Raw genomic sequence first — 10,915 nt, 5'->3', positions numbered from 1 at the left:
TCAAATGAAATTCTTTTAACACGAAAAAAACAATCAAGCGCATGCGCGAACAGCGCCATCTATTGAGAAAAGCTAAAACTGCGTCGGCGCGAAAAGTTTTGAAGAGCGATCATAAACAACAATGATCTTTCTGTTTTCATTTCATAATCACACCAGACCAAACTTGGGTAAAGAACGAGGTTTCTCCTAATGTGTCAAACATGTTTGATGCCCTGATGCTCTTCTTGTTTTAACAATGTGGGCGTGCAGCGTGCGTGTTGAAAAGATCTGAGTTTTGGTTATTCATTGCTGTATATCGCCAAGAACATGCCTGACTGCAATGTGATCATTTTATGTTGTCTTAAAATACATTTATTTGTTACTTTGCGTTTTTATTACGCGTTCAATTTTTCTGGAACGTCGAGAATATCATCTACACCTCTGACTAAATAAAAGCACAAACTTTGTAATTCTCTTCTTTTAATGCCACCCTCACTTCATCCAGATGTGTTTCTTTCTTTCGTTTTCCGGCGTTCTCATGGTGGGCAGGTGGGCAGGTGCTTGAGGGCGCCCCGCCCCGTCCCGGTGTTCAGTGCAGACCACCCCTACGCCCTTAAATTGGTCACGCGCCATCTCTTTCTTCACCGACTGCTCGTCGAGCGGGCCCATCCGGTTCCTCATAATCGCTTTGTCCTCCCATTATCACCTTCTTTGCCATGCGCGGGACGCGTGACATTTTGAGCATGACGCACGAACGCATGGACCGAGAGCGACAACAAATGGAAATTCAAGAGCAACTAAGACCGTTCTGGTGATCCACGGCGGGGCACATGACGCAATGGCCAGCATGGTGATCACGGGCCTGCACGCTGCTTTGGGCTCGTTTGGTTGGGTAAGCGTGGAGGCGGCGCTTCAGCGGCCCAGTGACACGAACTCGTCGCAAGCTACTCTTTGACCTGGTACCGACGTCAAAAGTACACTTTTCGAGCAGTTTTGTGGGTGTTTTCAGTTTCCCTTTACGTTAAAGATACTTCCTTTAAAGGGACGCGACAGAGTGGTTGCTTGTAGATTGCAGCATGCACGAGTAGGTGCGGGTGGTGCGAGTTTCCAGGAGGGTGATTAGAGAACCTCCCTGGATTGTTTGACTTTCACGGCCAATCTTAATAGCTGTCCCCAAAATGTTATTGTCGTGATTACGTTGTTTTTGCATTCGAAACACAACAGTTTTGGGGACAGTAGCCTATCCGAGATTGTCTTTAGAAGTCGAACCATCCGGGAAGCTCTCAGATCACGCTACAGCGGGGAGCTTAGGGATCATCCAGGAAGTGAATTCGTCATTCGCCGTAAGTTCAGGTTCTGCGAGCTCTCGTAGCGCCTAGTAGGTAGGCAATAGCATGTATGCATTGCATGCGTGTACCGCGGGCTGGCCTAACCCGAGACTCGCAGGCGCTGAGCTGCTCCCGTGATTTGCCGCGTAAATCTTAGAAAATCGGACGTGCTTTCTGGACGATCCTTAATTGCATCTTTCCGCAAATTCACTGCGCTCTGTCGATTTCGATCAAACTTTGCACAGTCAGGCGGTTGATGTTACCGCGCCCTTTCTCTTCTTGCAGGCTTCGCCATGGTCGCCTTCTCCGCCCCCATAGCGCGGCCGCCGCTCGTCTTCGCGGCCGACCACCCGTTCGCACTCCGATTGCACTCGCGACCAGTTACCTTATTCATCGGCAGCGTCAGCTCCCCGTCACCAGCCTAGTTTGAATCTAGAACGTGATATTTTTAAGAAAAATAAAATATGGACTTTGCAGTTGTAAATAACACTGTGTCAGCCAATAAATTTCGTCGTTCTGACTAGAATTCTTCCCTTGATTGTGCACGTACGCACGTACTATCGATCTCCTTAAAAATCTACTAGCAAGAGGAAAGGCCAAGTGAACCATTGAACAATCGTACAATTGAATTAATTACACAGTGTAGAGAACAAATCACTGAAGCCACAAATGACTGTGCAGAGTTTTATCAAACATCGACAGCGGCAGATAATCCATTTTATCGCAAAAGTAATGCTCTATTTACTTCCGAACAGTGTAGTAGAGTGAGAGTGAGTGACATGCACTTGTGCTCCTGCAGGAGCCCACGTCCTCATGATGGCTCTCGTCCAGCACGAGGTTTACCCAGAAGATTTCGATGTCCGCTGGCCCTTCCTCGGCGTGCTGCGCCACCGCAACTCCAGCGCCGCCCTCGGCGCCGGCCTAGCGATAGCCGTAGCCAAGGTCGCCGACCCCCGGTCCTGACGGCCCACACCCCCCAGTCGGAGTGAACGACGTGTCGAAACGGTTCGACGTTAGTCGATGACGTCATCGCGTTCCTCGACCGCCGCTTATCTCCCTGCGGGTCTCTCTCTCTCTCTCTCTCTCTCTCTCTCTCTCTCTCTCTCTCTCTCTGCCTCTGCCTCTCTGCCTCTCTGCCTCTCTGCCTGCTCTCCCCTCCCATCTCGATCTCTCTGATCGCGATTTTCATTTCGCGTGCCTCGCTGTTTGTACAAAATATTTAGTTGATAGGTTGTTTCCCGGGTGTTCTACGTCCTCGCCCATTTCTTTTCTTTGGAAATAAATGTTACTAAAATCCACACCATAGATTATTTGATGATTTCTCCCTCCGATCCACCCAGTCCAACGTGGCAAGTGACGGCGTACCATCTTCAGGTTGGACAGCGCGTGCACCACCGAGAAACAGTCTATTCGCACCAGTCCTTCGAGCACTGGCAGCACTGTTCTAAAGTGTACGACTGTTTCCAGCAATGGTGGGGCTGCTCATCTCCCTTGACATGGAGCCCATAGAAACGGTGAACGCGAACCACCCCCTCATCGTCAGGCTGGTGGTGAGAGCCGCTGGTGGCGGCACGCTCGACGCCAAATCCACCGCCACCCTCCTCGTCGGCCACCTGAGTAGCCCACAGCCGTCGTAGTGGCGGTTTCGCCTCCCCCAGGTACTTACAGGACAGTGCCCCGGGTCGGTGTGCTATGCTGATGCGTCGAGGTCGCACAATGACATTTAGTGTGCATGGCAGCGGGCTGCGACAAGGTGGTTGGTGGTCATTTTAGGCTTTTAGGGCATCCCCATTGCCCCCACCCCCCACCCCGAACCTTTCCAAATCCCCTGGAGAGCCGACAGAAGATCGCCTAACGCCTGCCCGCCTCTTTTCCAGCCTTCGTCTTCAAGAAGAAGCTCAGCCTCGGCGGGCCTCGCACCCAGAGGTTCCACGCCGAGCACCCGTTCCTGGGCCGGCTGGTCGTCTCGTCGTCCCTGTCGGGGCCCGGTGCCACCCTCATGGCCTTTCAGCTTGCCCGGCCCGCCGCCACCGACTGAAAAACAAAGTCAACAATTTCTCATAAAATGCAAAGACTGTGGATTTTTGTAATTTCTTACGTAGAAGTAGATGTGATCAATAAAGGTTATTTTGCGTAGTCAATTTAAAATAGAGTTGTCACATTCTCTCTATCTCTTCCTTCTGCGCGCACACACTTTCTACCTTTCTCTCTCAAAGCTTGGCCCCCACGCATGCTTCCATACCACCGCATAAGAAACCGGAACAAGCCGTGTATCCACCAGTGTCCATTGAGCGTTTTTTCCGTTCTTCCAGGCCTCGCCCTCGCGAACAGGATCTCCCTGGACCCCTCCTTCCATGTGAACCACCCGTGTTTCGGCCGCCTGCTCCTGGAGGCCAGCGTCGTTGCAGCTGGTCCTTCAACGGCAGCTACCCCAACAGCTACCCCAGCAGCCGGCGCAGCACCTGCAACACCTGCTGGAGCACCAGCTGCGGCAGCTGCCGCCGGAGCAGCCAGGGCGCCGAGGGCCACACTGATGCTCTGGCAGCTCAGTGAACCCACCGCCTGATCCTCCAACGGGAATTGCAACACAACAGAAACACAAACAACAACGATGAAACACCAATAAAAGCACAACTCATCTCCCCGTTGCAGTGTCATTCATTATATCCCACTCCGAGAGGTACTTAACTCATTAAAAAGCGTGTACTCCGTACACCCACGAAAAAAATCAGAAATCGAAATCAGAAAGAAACAGAAAAATCAGAAAATTCAAGTGAAAATAAAAAATAAAAATAAAGAAAAAAACAATAAAATCGGTGCACACTGGTATTCATAATAAAGGACCCCTCGCCCCACTCCACCCCGCACAGTAGCACTACAGGACACAGACGTAATCTGAACCACGGGCTAATCCCAGGGAATGGCGCGCAGGCCGGTGGAGGGCTTATCTCGCGAGCACGGGAGCCAGTCGCGCCCAATCGCGATCCCAATCCCGATCCCAATCCCGATCCCAGCCCGCTGTTGTGCCCCATCTTGATCCGCAGGGATTAGTTCCGGTGATAAACTAGGGAAGAAATGTCACGCGTAGGACTAGGGCGGCGCCGTGCGGCTGAGGGACCCGTCAGTCTTGCTGTACCGGCACTGACTGAGGTGAGTGTGGATTGGATAGTGGGTCAGCACAACGACGACAGTTGTTCTGTTTGAACAAAACTATCTTGTTTTGTTAAGCACGATTATTTTTTCTTTTGGTCTTCTTTTTTTCGAACTGGTGTTTTGTGGTGCTGCAGACCAGCCATGCGCGTGCTGGGTGTCCTCGTGGTGCTGTGCGTAGCCCTGGCCCAGGTGGAGCTCGCCTCCGTGCCGGCCAGCCGCCATGCCGGCCACGCCCACGTGCTGCCCGGCGTGACCCGCCACAACACCTCGCAGCCGCTCAAGTTCTCCAGGCACGACAGGCACCGCCGGCCGCCGCCGCCCGTGCACCCCAACGCCCTGCGGGCCGTCAAGACGGAGTGGTTCGACCAGCTCCTCGACCACTTCGACATCTCGAACGCGGCCACCTGGCAACAGGTATACGATTTTCCTTGCGCTCAATTATCCTTTTGCAACCAAGTGTCCCGAGTTTTGTTCCGCGGGCCGTAACCGTTTCGTTATCCTTAGCGCTACTTCTCCAACGACGCCCTGTACGAAGAGGACGGCCCCGTTTTCCTCTTCATCGAGGGCGAGTCTGAGGCTCAATCTGGCTGGATCGCGCCGGGCGGCAGCTACATGTACGAGCTGGCGCAGCTGTTCAAGGCCAGGATGTACGTTCTGGAACATCGTTTCTTCGGCAAGAGCAAGCCCACAAAGTAAGTCAACGTAACTCGCGACGAAACTAGCAGAGAGAGTATATCTCAAACCGTTCTCTCACCGCCTTTGCTGACCGGCCACACTTCTGCAGGGACATCAGTTCGGAGAACCTTAAGTTCCTGTCATCCGACCAGGCGCTCGCCGACCTCGCCTACTTCATCGAGTACCTGATCGCCAAGGGCGAGATGAAGCAGGGCCAGAAGTTGGCCGTGTTCGGCGGCTCCTACCCCGGCAACCTGGCCGCGTGGGCGCGACTCAAGTACCCGCACCTGGTGCACGCCGCCGTGGCCTCCAGCGCGCCCGTGCACGCCGAGGAGGACTTCAAGGAGTACATGGAGGTGGTCTCCCAGTCCATCCGGACGATCGCCGGGAACGAGTGCGCCGACAACGTGAAGAAGGGCTTCGACCGCATCAAGAAACTGTTGCTCACCACGGACGGGCTGACCACGATTCAAAACACGTTCTAGTAAGTGAGGTGTGGATGGAATCCACCCCCCCCCCCCCCCCAAAAAAAAAAAAAAAGAAAGAAGAAACAGTTCGCGTGTTAAAATTATCTGTGTAAAATTCCAACTCTCCCTGTCTTCCCGGATGCAGCATGTGCGACCCCCCAAACACGGCCAACAAGCTGGACATGGACATATTCTACGAGATCATCGCCAACCCCTTCGCCGGCGCCTCGCAGTACAACCGCGACGGCAACTCCCAGTACAGCCTGAAGGCGCAGTGCCAGTACATGGCCGGCGACTTGACGGAGGACGAGGCCGTGACGGCCCTGGGCAACGTGTTCTACGCGTCGCAGGGCTGGATCTTCGGCTGCATCGACTGGTCCTACAAGACCAACACCAAGTACCTGAGCGACGTCTCCTACTCAGACGGAAGTAAGTTGGTTGTTCGAGCTGGTATTTTACGTTCCAGCCTACCCAATTTTGACGATTGTTCAATAAATTAAATCCTTTTTTAAATCCTTTCCTCCTTTGACAGGCCGCCAGTGGGTGTACATGACGTGCGCCATGTTCGGGTACTTCCAGACCGCGGACGGAGACACCGTGTTCCCGAAGGGGTACTTCGACGTCCCCTACTTCGTTCAGCAGTGCAAGGATGCTTTCGGGGAGAAGTGAGTTCCCTCTCCGTCCCCATTTTCCTGCGGAACCCGACCCGCGCTCTCATGCTCCCCCTTCACTCGCAGCTACAACGACGCCATGGTTAAGAAGGGCGTCGAGCGCACCAACACGGTGTTCGGCTCCTGGAACCCCGACGTGGAGAACGTCATGTTCGTCAACGGCAAGATCGACCCCTGGCACGCACTCAGCGTCCTCGAAGACGTGAACGACAAGTCGCCTGCCGTCCTCATCTCCAGTACGTTACCCACAGAATGTGTCTTTACTTTACGGGTCACTCTAATACTACGTGACTTTAAGGGGGGGGGGGTATTATGGAATTCCAAAAGGATCAAGGGCATCATAGAAGCCCAAGAGAGACCCGACGGTATTTTTACCCTGGGGCTCAACAAATATCCATCGGGCGCCAATGATGGTCCTGATCCTTTCGGATCCTTTTAACCCCCCCCCCCCCCGAAAAAAACAACAACAAAGCAACTTAGTATTGGAACAGCCCCTTACATCTTTACCATAACTCCCACTCCGTTCGCTCAGCACTGTTAATGCCTCCTGACCACAGGCACCTCCCACTGCTACGACATGTACGCCAACGACGCCGGCGACTCGGCCGAGCTCCGCGCGGCGCGCGACAAGATCAAGCAGTTCGTCACGAACGCCCTGTACGAGGGCACCAACGGCGACAGCCCCACCCTGTCGCCCTGAGCCGTCGGCGCGGAGGGGGCGCGTCCGCGCAACCCTTTTAGGGCAATAAAACAATAAAACGTTATCGTTGCTCCTTTCTTATATAAACCCACGCGCCAGGAAGACGTCAGACACGATATGCAGTCGCCCTTGTAGCACCACACATTTAGACAACGTTCTGAGAACGTTCTTTTGGTTCTCTGAAGGTTCTCTTAACGTTCTAAGAACGATATGTGCTACAAGGGCGGTGCGGTGACGACACACTCGAGAGGCGCGGAGGCGTCAGGCGTTGGCAGAATACATCTTCGGGATGGGGAACTGAACACGCGGGGAACAACCTAGCTCATTCCTCGCGGACAGACCCCTATGTGGGTGGGAACATGGAGTATAGAACACGCACGACAAGACGATTAAAAAGGAGGCGAGTATTTGATTTGGGATTCGCATCTGAAGGAAACGACAATCCTGGAGGAGACCCCTGGTCCGCGTGGCGCTGAGGCCCTGTGCGCGAAGGGGCCCTGTACGACGGCTTCCCCGAGCCTCTACGGTAGCGAGGTTTCGCACTGGCCCTTCTCTCCCAGATGATTGGGTCCCTTATCGGGGGGCGAATCTCGCCTACGACACCGACTACCCCGCCGCCACGAGTACTAGGTATTTATTTGATTCGCATTAAGCGGGCCGATAATGCGCTAAGCCGCTGTCAGGATACCGTGATTCGCGTGGCCGCCAGTCTGACGCAGCCCTGGCCGCAGGGGGATCCTCAGAGAGCAGCAGGTGAGGGACAATGATTTATTGGTGTTGATCGTGAGGACGGGGAAGAGTGAGACACCTCAATGTTGAGGAACACCCACTGACTACATCATGAGAAGCCAATGTGCGGAGGAGGGGGGAGAGAAGAGACAGAAAATGAAGTGGCGCCGTCTCGTTTTTGCCCTACATGGTTCCCTATGATGTTTGCTGGGTTTTTGGCTGTCTCATTCTTCCCCACGCGCGTGTCTCATTACGATATGCGTGTACGCACAATACAGATTGTGTCATGGAAATTACGCCGTAACCTCAAAATCGGGACGATGTTTCATCGCCCAGAAGCGCTGGAGGACTTATCAAATGACTAATTTTATGTTTGAAAAGACCAAAGGACGGGAAATGACACATTCCTAGCCGCCCCGATCCTATATCAAGGCAGCTCTGCCCGAGCCTGTGGGGATTTGAACGCGGGCTAGTCGGTGATCAAAGGGTATCATAGCCCGAGAGGTCTGATTTATTGGTTTACGACTGCAAAGCCCGGACAGCACGACCGTCGTCACCGTGTCGCTCGGGAGCCTCGCTCACCTGCTTGCTCTGTGCGCCCACGCCGGCAGCCCTGCCCAGCCCGTCCGCTCCGCCCCCAAGATGATCCTCGCCGTGCAGGCAGCGCTGCTGGCCCTGGCCCTGGCCCTGGCGCCGGCGCCCTCCCAGCAGGCATCCGTCCCCGCGGGGGGGCAGGACGCGAACGGGGCCACGGACGCGCCCCTTTTCCCCGGCCTCCGCCTCCGACATGGCCGCCTGCGCTACGTGCCCCCGCCGCCGCCCGCCAACGTCCTCAGCAACGTGCACCAGGTGGAGACCCTCTACTTCGAGGAGCAGGTCCTGGACCACTTCAACCCCATCGACAAGCGCGTCTGGAAGCAGGTGATTGTGCCCCCTCCCACCGTAACAGTCAGTGGTCGAGTTATCAGTGACTCCATGTTGGCGTTGGCGTTATATGATGTCACCGTGACCGTGATCACGAACGTTTCTGCGCAGAGGTACTTCGCCCGCGACGACCTGTACGAGGAGGGCGGTCCTGCCTTCATCTACATCGGCGGCGAGGGTCAAGAGGCTGCGCAATCGCTCGCCGACGGCGCGCTCTACATGACGTACCTCGCCCGCATCTACAAGGCCAAGCTCTTTGACCTGGAGCATCGCTACTACGGCTACAGCCACCCCACTCCGTAAGCAACCCCCTCCCTTACTTTCTCTCTATCTCTCTCCGTCTCCGTCCCTCTTTCCCTTTCCCCCCTCACGCACTTCGTCGTCGGTGTGCACAGGGATCTAAGCTCGGCGAACCTCCAGTACCTGTCCGCCGACCAGGCCTTGGCTGACCTGGCGTACTTCATCGAGTACCTGATCCAGAAGGGCGACCTGAAGGAGGGCCAGAAGGTGGCCGTGTTCGGCGGCTCCTACCCCGGCAACCTGGCCGCGTGGGCGCGACTCAAGTACCCGCACCTGATCCACGCTGCCGTCTCCTCCAGTGCGCCCGTGCACGCCGAGGCTGATTACGTCGGTCAGTAGCAGCAGGTCACGCGGACTGTGGGTTAGCACCAGTTGCGGTCTTCCTTCCAACTCGATGTTTCCCCTGCAGAGTACATGGAGGTGGTGTCCCGCTCCCTCGCCAGGGTGGCCGGGCAGTGGTGTGACGACAACGTGAAGAAGGCCACCGACAGAATCGTACAGCTGCTCAAGACGACCGACGGTTACGAGCAGGTCAAGAAGACCTTCCAGTAAGTCGAACGAACCTACCCCTTTTCTTCCTCGCCACCCTCACGGTCTCTATTACTTCAAAGACCATGTGACTTGTGTTATCTGCGCAGGGTCGCCAGCGAGCTCAAGAGTAAGTCGGATCTGGACAACTTCTTCCAGACGCTCTCCAACCCGTTCGCCGGGGCGGTCCAGTACAACCGGGACTCGGCGCCCAACTCAGCGGACAACATCAAGTACATCTGCAGCTTCATGCAGGGCGACAACATCTCGCCCGACGAGGCCATGGAGAAACTGTCGACGCTCATCCTGGGCCGCAGCAAGGGGACCACACAGCTCTACGACTTCTCTTACAAGAGCCTGGTCGACAGCTACAAGCAAGAGGCGTACCAGTTAGTCGACGGCGAGTACGATGCCAGTTAGTATCATCTGTAGTTTTTTGAGTGAAATTATTACTATAGGTTCGACACTTCTCGACAAATCTCCCCCCTACTGTGTGATCTACCGCAGTGAGGCAGTGGACTTATCAGACATGCACCGAGTTCGGCTACTTCCAGACCTTCTCCGGCAAAAACGTCCCCTTCCCCGCGCTGTACAACGCCGTGGACTTCTCTTATCAGCTGTGCAAAGATCTATTCGGAGACGCGTACGTACCGACACTTCGCCTTGATCAAGAGTTGGAGGTAAAGATAACTCCGATGCTCCGCTCTCTGCAGCTACGACGAGAGCGTCGTGACCGCGGCCGTGGACCGCAGCAACTTGGAGTTCGGCGACAGGAAGCCGGACGTCACCAACGTCATCTTCGCCAACGGCAACATTGACCCCTGGCACGCCCTGGGCATCCTGAGCGACGTCAGCTCCCTCGCCCCAGCCGTCTTGGTGGACGGTGAGTGTTACAGGAGGTCCATTGGCTGTACTTCTGAGTACACTGTTAATCCGGGGTGTCCAGCAACTGTGCGAATGAACGTGCCCGACCCTAAAACCTGTGCGACTTAAGTCGCACAGGTGCTGGACACCTTTTGGTTTGGCACCCTTTTCCCTGCACAAGGGTCCAGGCCAAGCCTAGGGTAGGGTAGGGTTTCCTGTTGTTGGACACCTCCTGCTTGGGCTCCCCTGCAGGGAAAGGGCGCCAAACTACAAGGTGTCCAGCAGCTGTGCGACTTTAGGCGCACAGATTTTAGGGTCGGGCACCTTAAGTCGCACAGTTGCTGGACACCCCGGATTTACAGTGTAGTGATTATTGTTTTAGTAATGAAAATGGGGGTTCCTTTCCCATTCCAGGCGGCTCTCATTGCGCAGATATGGATGCCCCCAACGCGATGTACGACACGGACGCCATCACAAGCGCGCACGACAAGATCCACGCCTTCATCAGGAGTGCTCTGTACGAGGACCCCAACGGCGACCCGGCCGACTTTTGAAAACACTAACTGAACACCCTAATAAAAACACATAGAAAATATG

The 10,915-nt window shown here is 55.0% G+C and overlaps 3 protein-coding genes across 11 annotated transcripts in view; all 3 read left to right on the top strand.

Annotated features, from left to right (window-relative positions):
- The window catches only part of LOC113206353 (antichymotrypsin-2), a 29,764-nt gene extending 25,813 nt beyond the window's left edge, over window positions 1–3,951 (top strand). For 2 of the 6 annotated variants that reach the window (XR_003303424.2, XM_026422407.2), the window contains one exon: window positions 1,593–1,833. Coding sequence is in view for 5 of the 6 variants with exons in the window: in XM_026422407.2 (XP_026278192.1) it covers window positions 1,593–1,732 (140 nt within the window). In the remaining variant the exon portion in view is untranslated. Of the gene's footprint in view, window positions 1–1,592; window positions 1,834–2,106; window positions 2,606–2,774; window positions 2,966–3,184; window positions 3,456–3,619 lie in introns of those variants that run through there. The other 4 variants (XM_026422396.2, XM_026422389.2, XM_026422399.2 and 1 more) reach the window with 4 other exon arrangements.
- Window positions 3,952–4,297: 346 nt separating this feature from the next.
- Window positions 4,298–7,037, top strand: LOC113206352 (putative serine protease K12H4.7). The gene is made up of 8 exons (XM_026422388.2): window positions 4,298–4,457; window positions 4,595–4,874; window positions 4,965–5,152; window positions 5,245–5,619; window positions 5,748–6,031; window positions 6,135–6,267; window positions 6,340–6,509; window positions 6,831–7,037. The coding sequence occupies exons 2-8, from the start codon at window positions 4,602–4,604 to the stop codon at window positions 6,971–6,973; spliced, it is 1,566 nt and encodes a 521-aa protein (XP_026278173.1). The 5' UTR covers window positions 4,298–4,457; window positions 4,595–4,601; the 3' UTR covers window positions 6,974–7,037.
- A 585-nt stretch (window positions 7,038–7,622) lies between these two features.
- LOC113206355 (putative serine protease K12H4.7) overlaps window positions 7,623–10,915 on the top strand; it is a 7,056-nt gene continuing 3,763 nt past the window's right edge. Inside the window, exons 1-9 of one of the 4 annotated variants that reach the window (XM_026422409.2) lie at window positions 7,623–7,726; window positions 8,236–8,623; window positions 8,738–8,925; window positions 9,022–9,257; window positions 9,336–9,474; window positions 9,565–9,869; window positions 9,962–10,097; window positions 10,168–10,337; window positions 10,733–10,915. In XM_026422409.2, coding sequence (XP_026278194.1) covers window positions 8,345–8,623; window positions 8,738–8,925; window positions 9,022–9,257; window positions 9,336–9,474; window positions 9,565–9,869; window positions 9,962–10,097; window positions 10,168–10,337; window positions 10,733–10,872 — 1,593 coding nt within the window. In that variant the 5' untranslated portion in view covers window positions 7,623–7,726; window positions 8,236–8,344 and the 3' untranslated portion in view covers window positions 10,873–10,915. Of the gene's footprint in view, window positions 7,727–8,235; window positions 8,624–8,737; window positions 8,926–9,021; window positions 9,258–9,335; window positions 9,475–9,564; window positions 9,870–9,961; window positions 10,098–10,167; window positions 10,338–10,732 lie in introns of those variants that run through there. The other 3 variants (XM_052274479.1, XM_052274478.1, XM_052274477.1) reach the window with 3 other exon arrangements.

This window comes from Frankliniella occidentalis, unplaced genomic scaffold, assembly GCF_000697945.3.
Source record: "Frankliniella occidentalis isolate FOCC.00 unplaced genomic scaffold, Focc_3.1 Scaffold398, whole genome shotgun sequence".
Lineage (NCBI taxonomy): Eukaryota > Metazoa > Arthropoda > Insecta > Thysanoptera > Thripidae > Frankliniella > Frankliniella occidentalis.
Note: the sequence above shows the minus strand (reverse complement) of the source record. Positions and strands in the feature narration are given on the sequence as shown.

What these genes read in the sequence shown, in the direction of transcription:
- LOC113206352 (XM_026422388.2), top strand. Translation starts at nt 4,602, where the DNA reads ATGCGCGTGCTGGGTGTCCTCGTGGTGCTGTGCGTAGCCCTGGCCCAG. An exon ending in CGTCTCCTACTCAGACGGAA is followed by an intron (nt 6,032 to 6,134) that starts GTAAGTTGGTTG and finishes CTCCTTTGACAG; the next exon opens with GCCGCCAGTGGGTGTACATG. An exon ending in GCCTGCCGTCCTCATCTCCA is followed by an intron (nt 6,510 to 6,830) that starts GTACGTTACCCA and finishes TCCTGACCACAG; the next exon opens with GCACCTCCCACTGCTACGAC.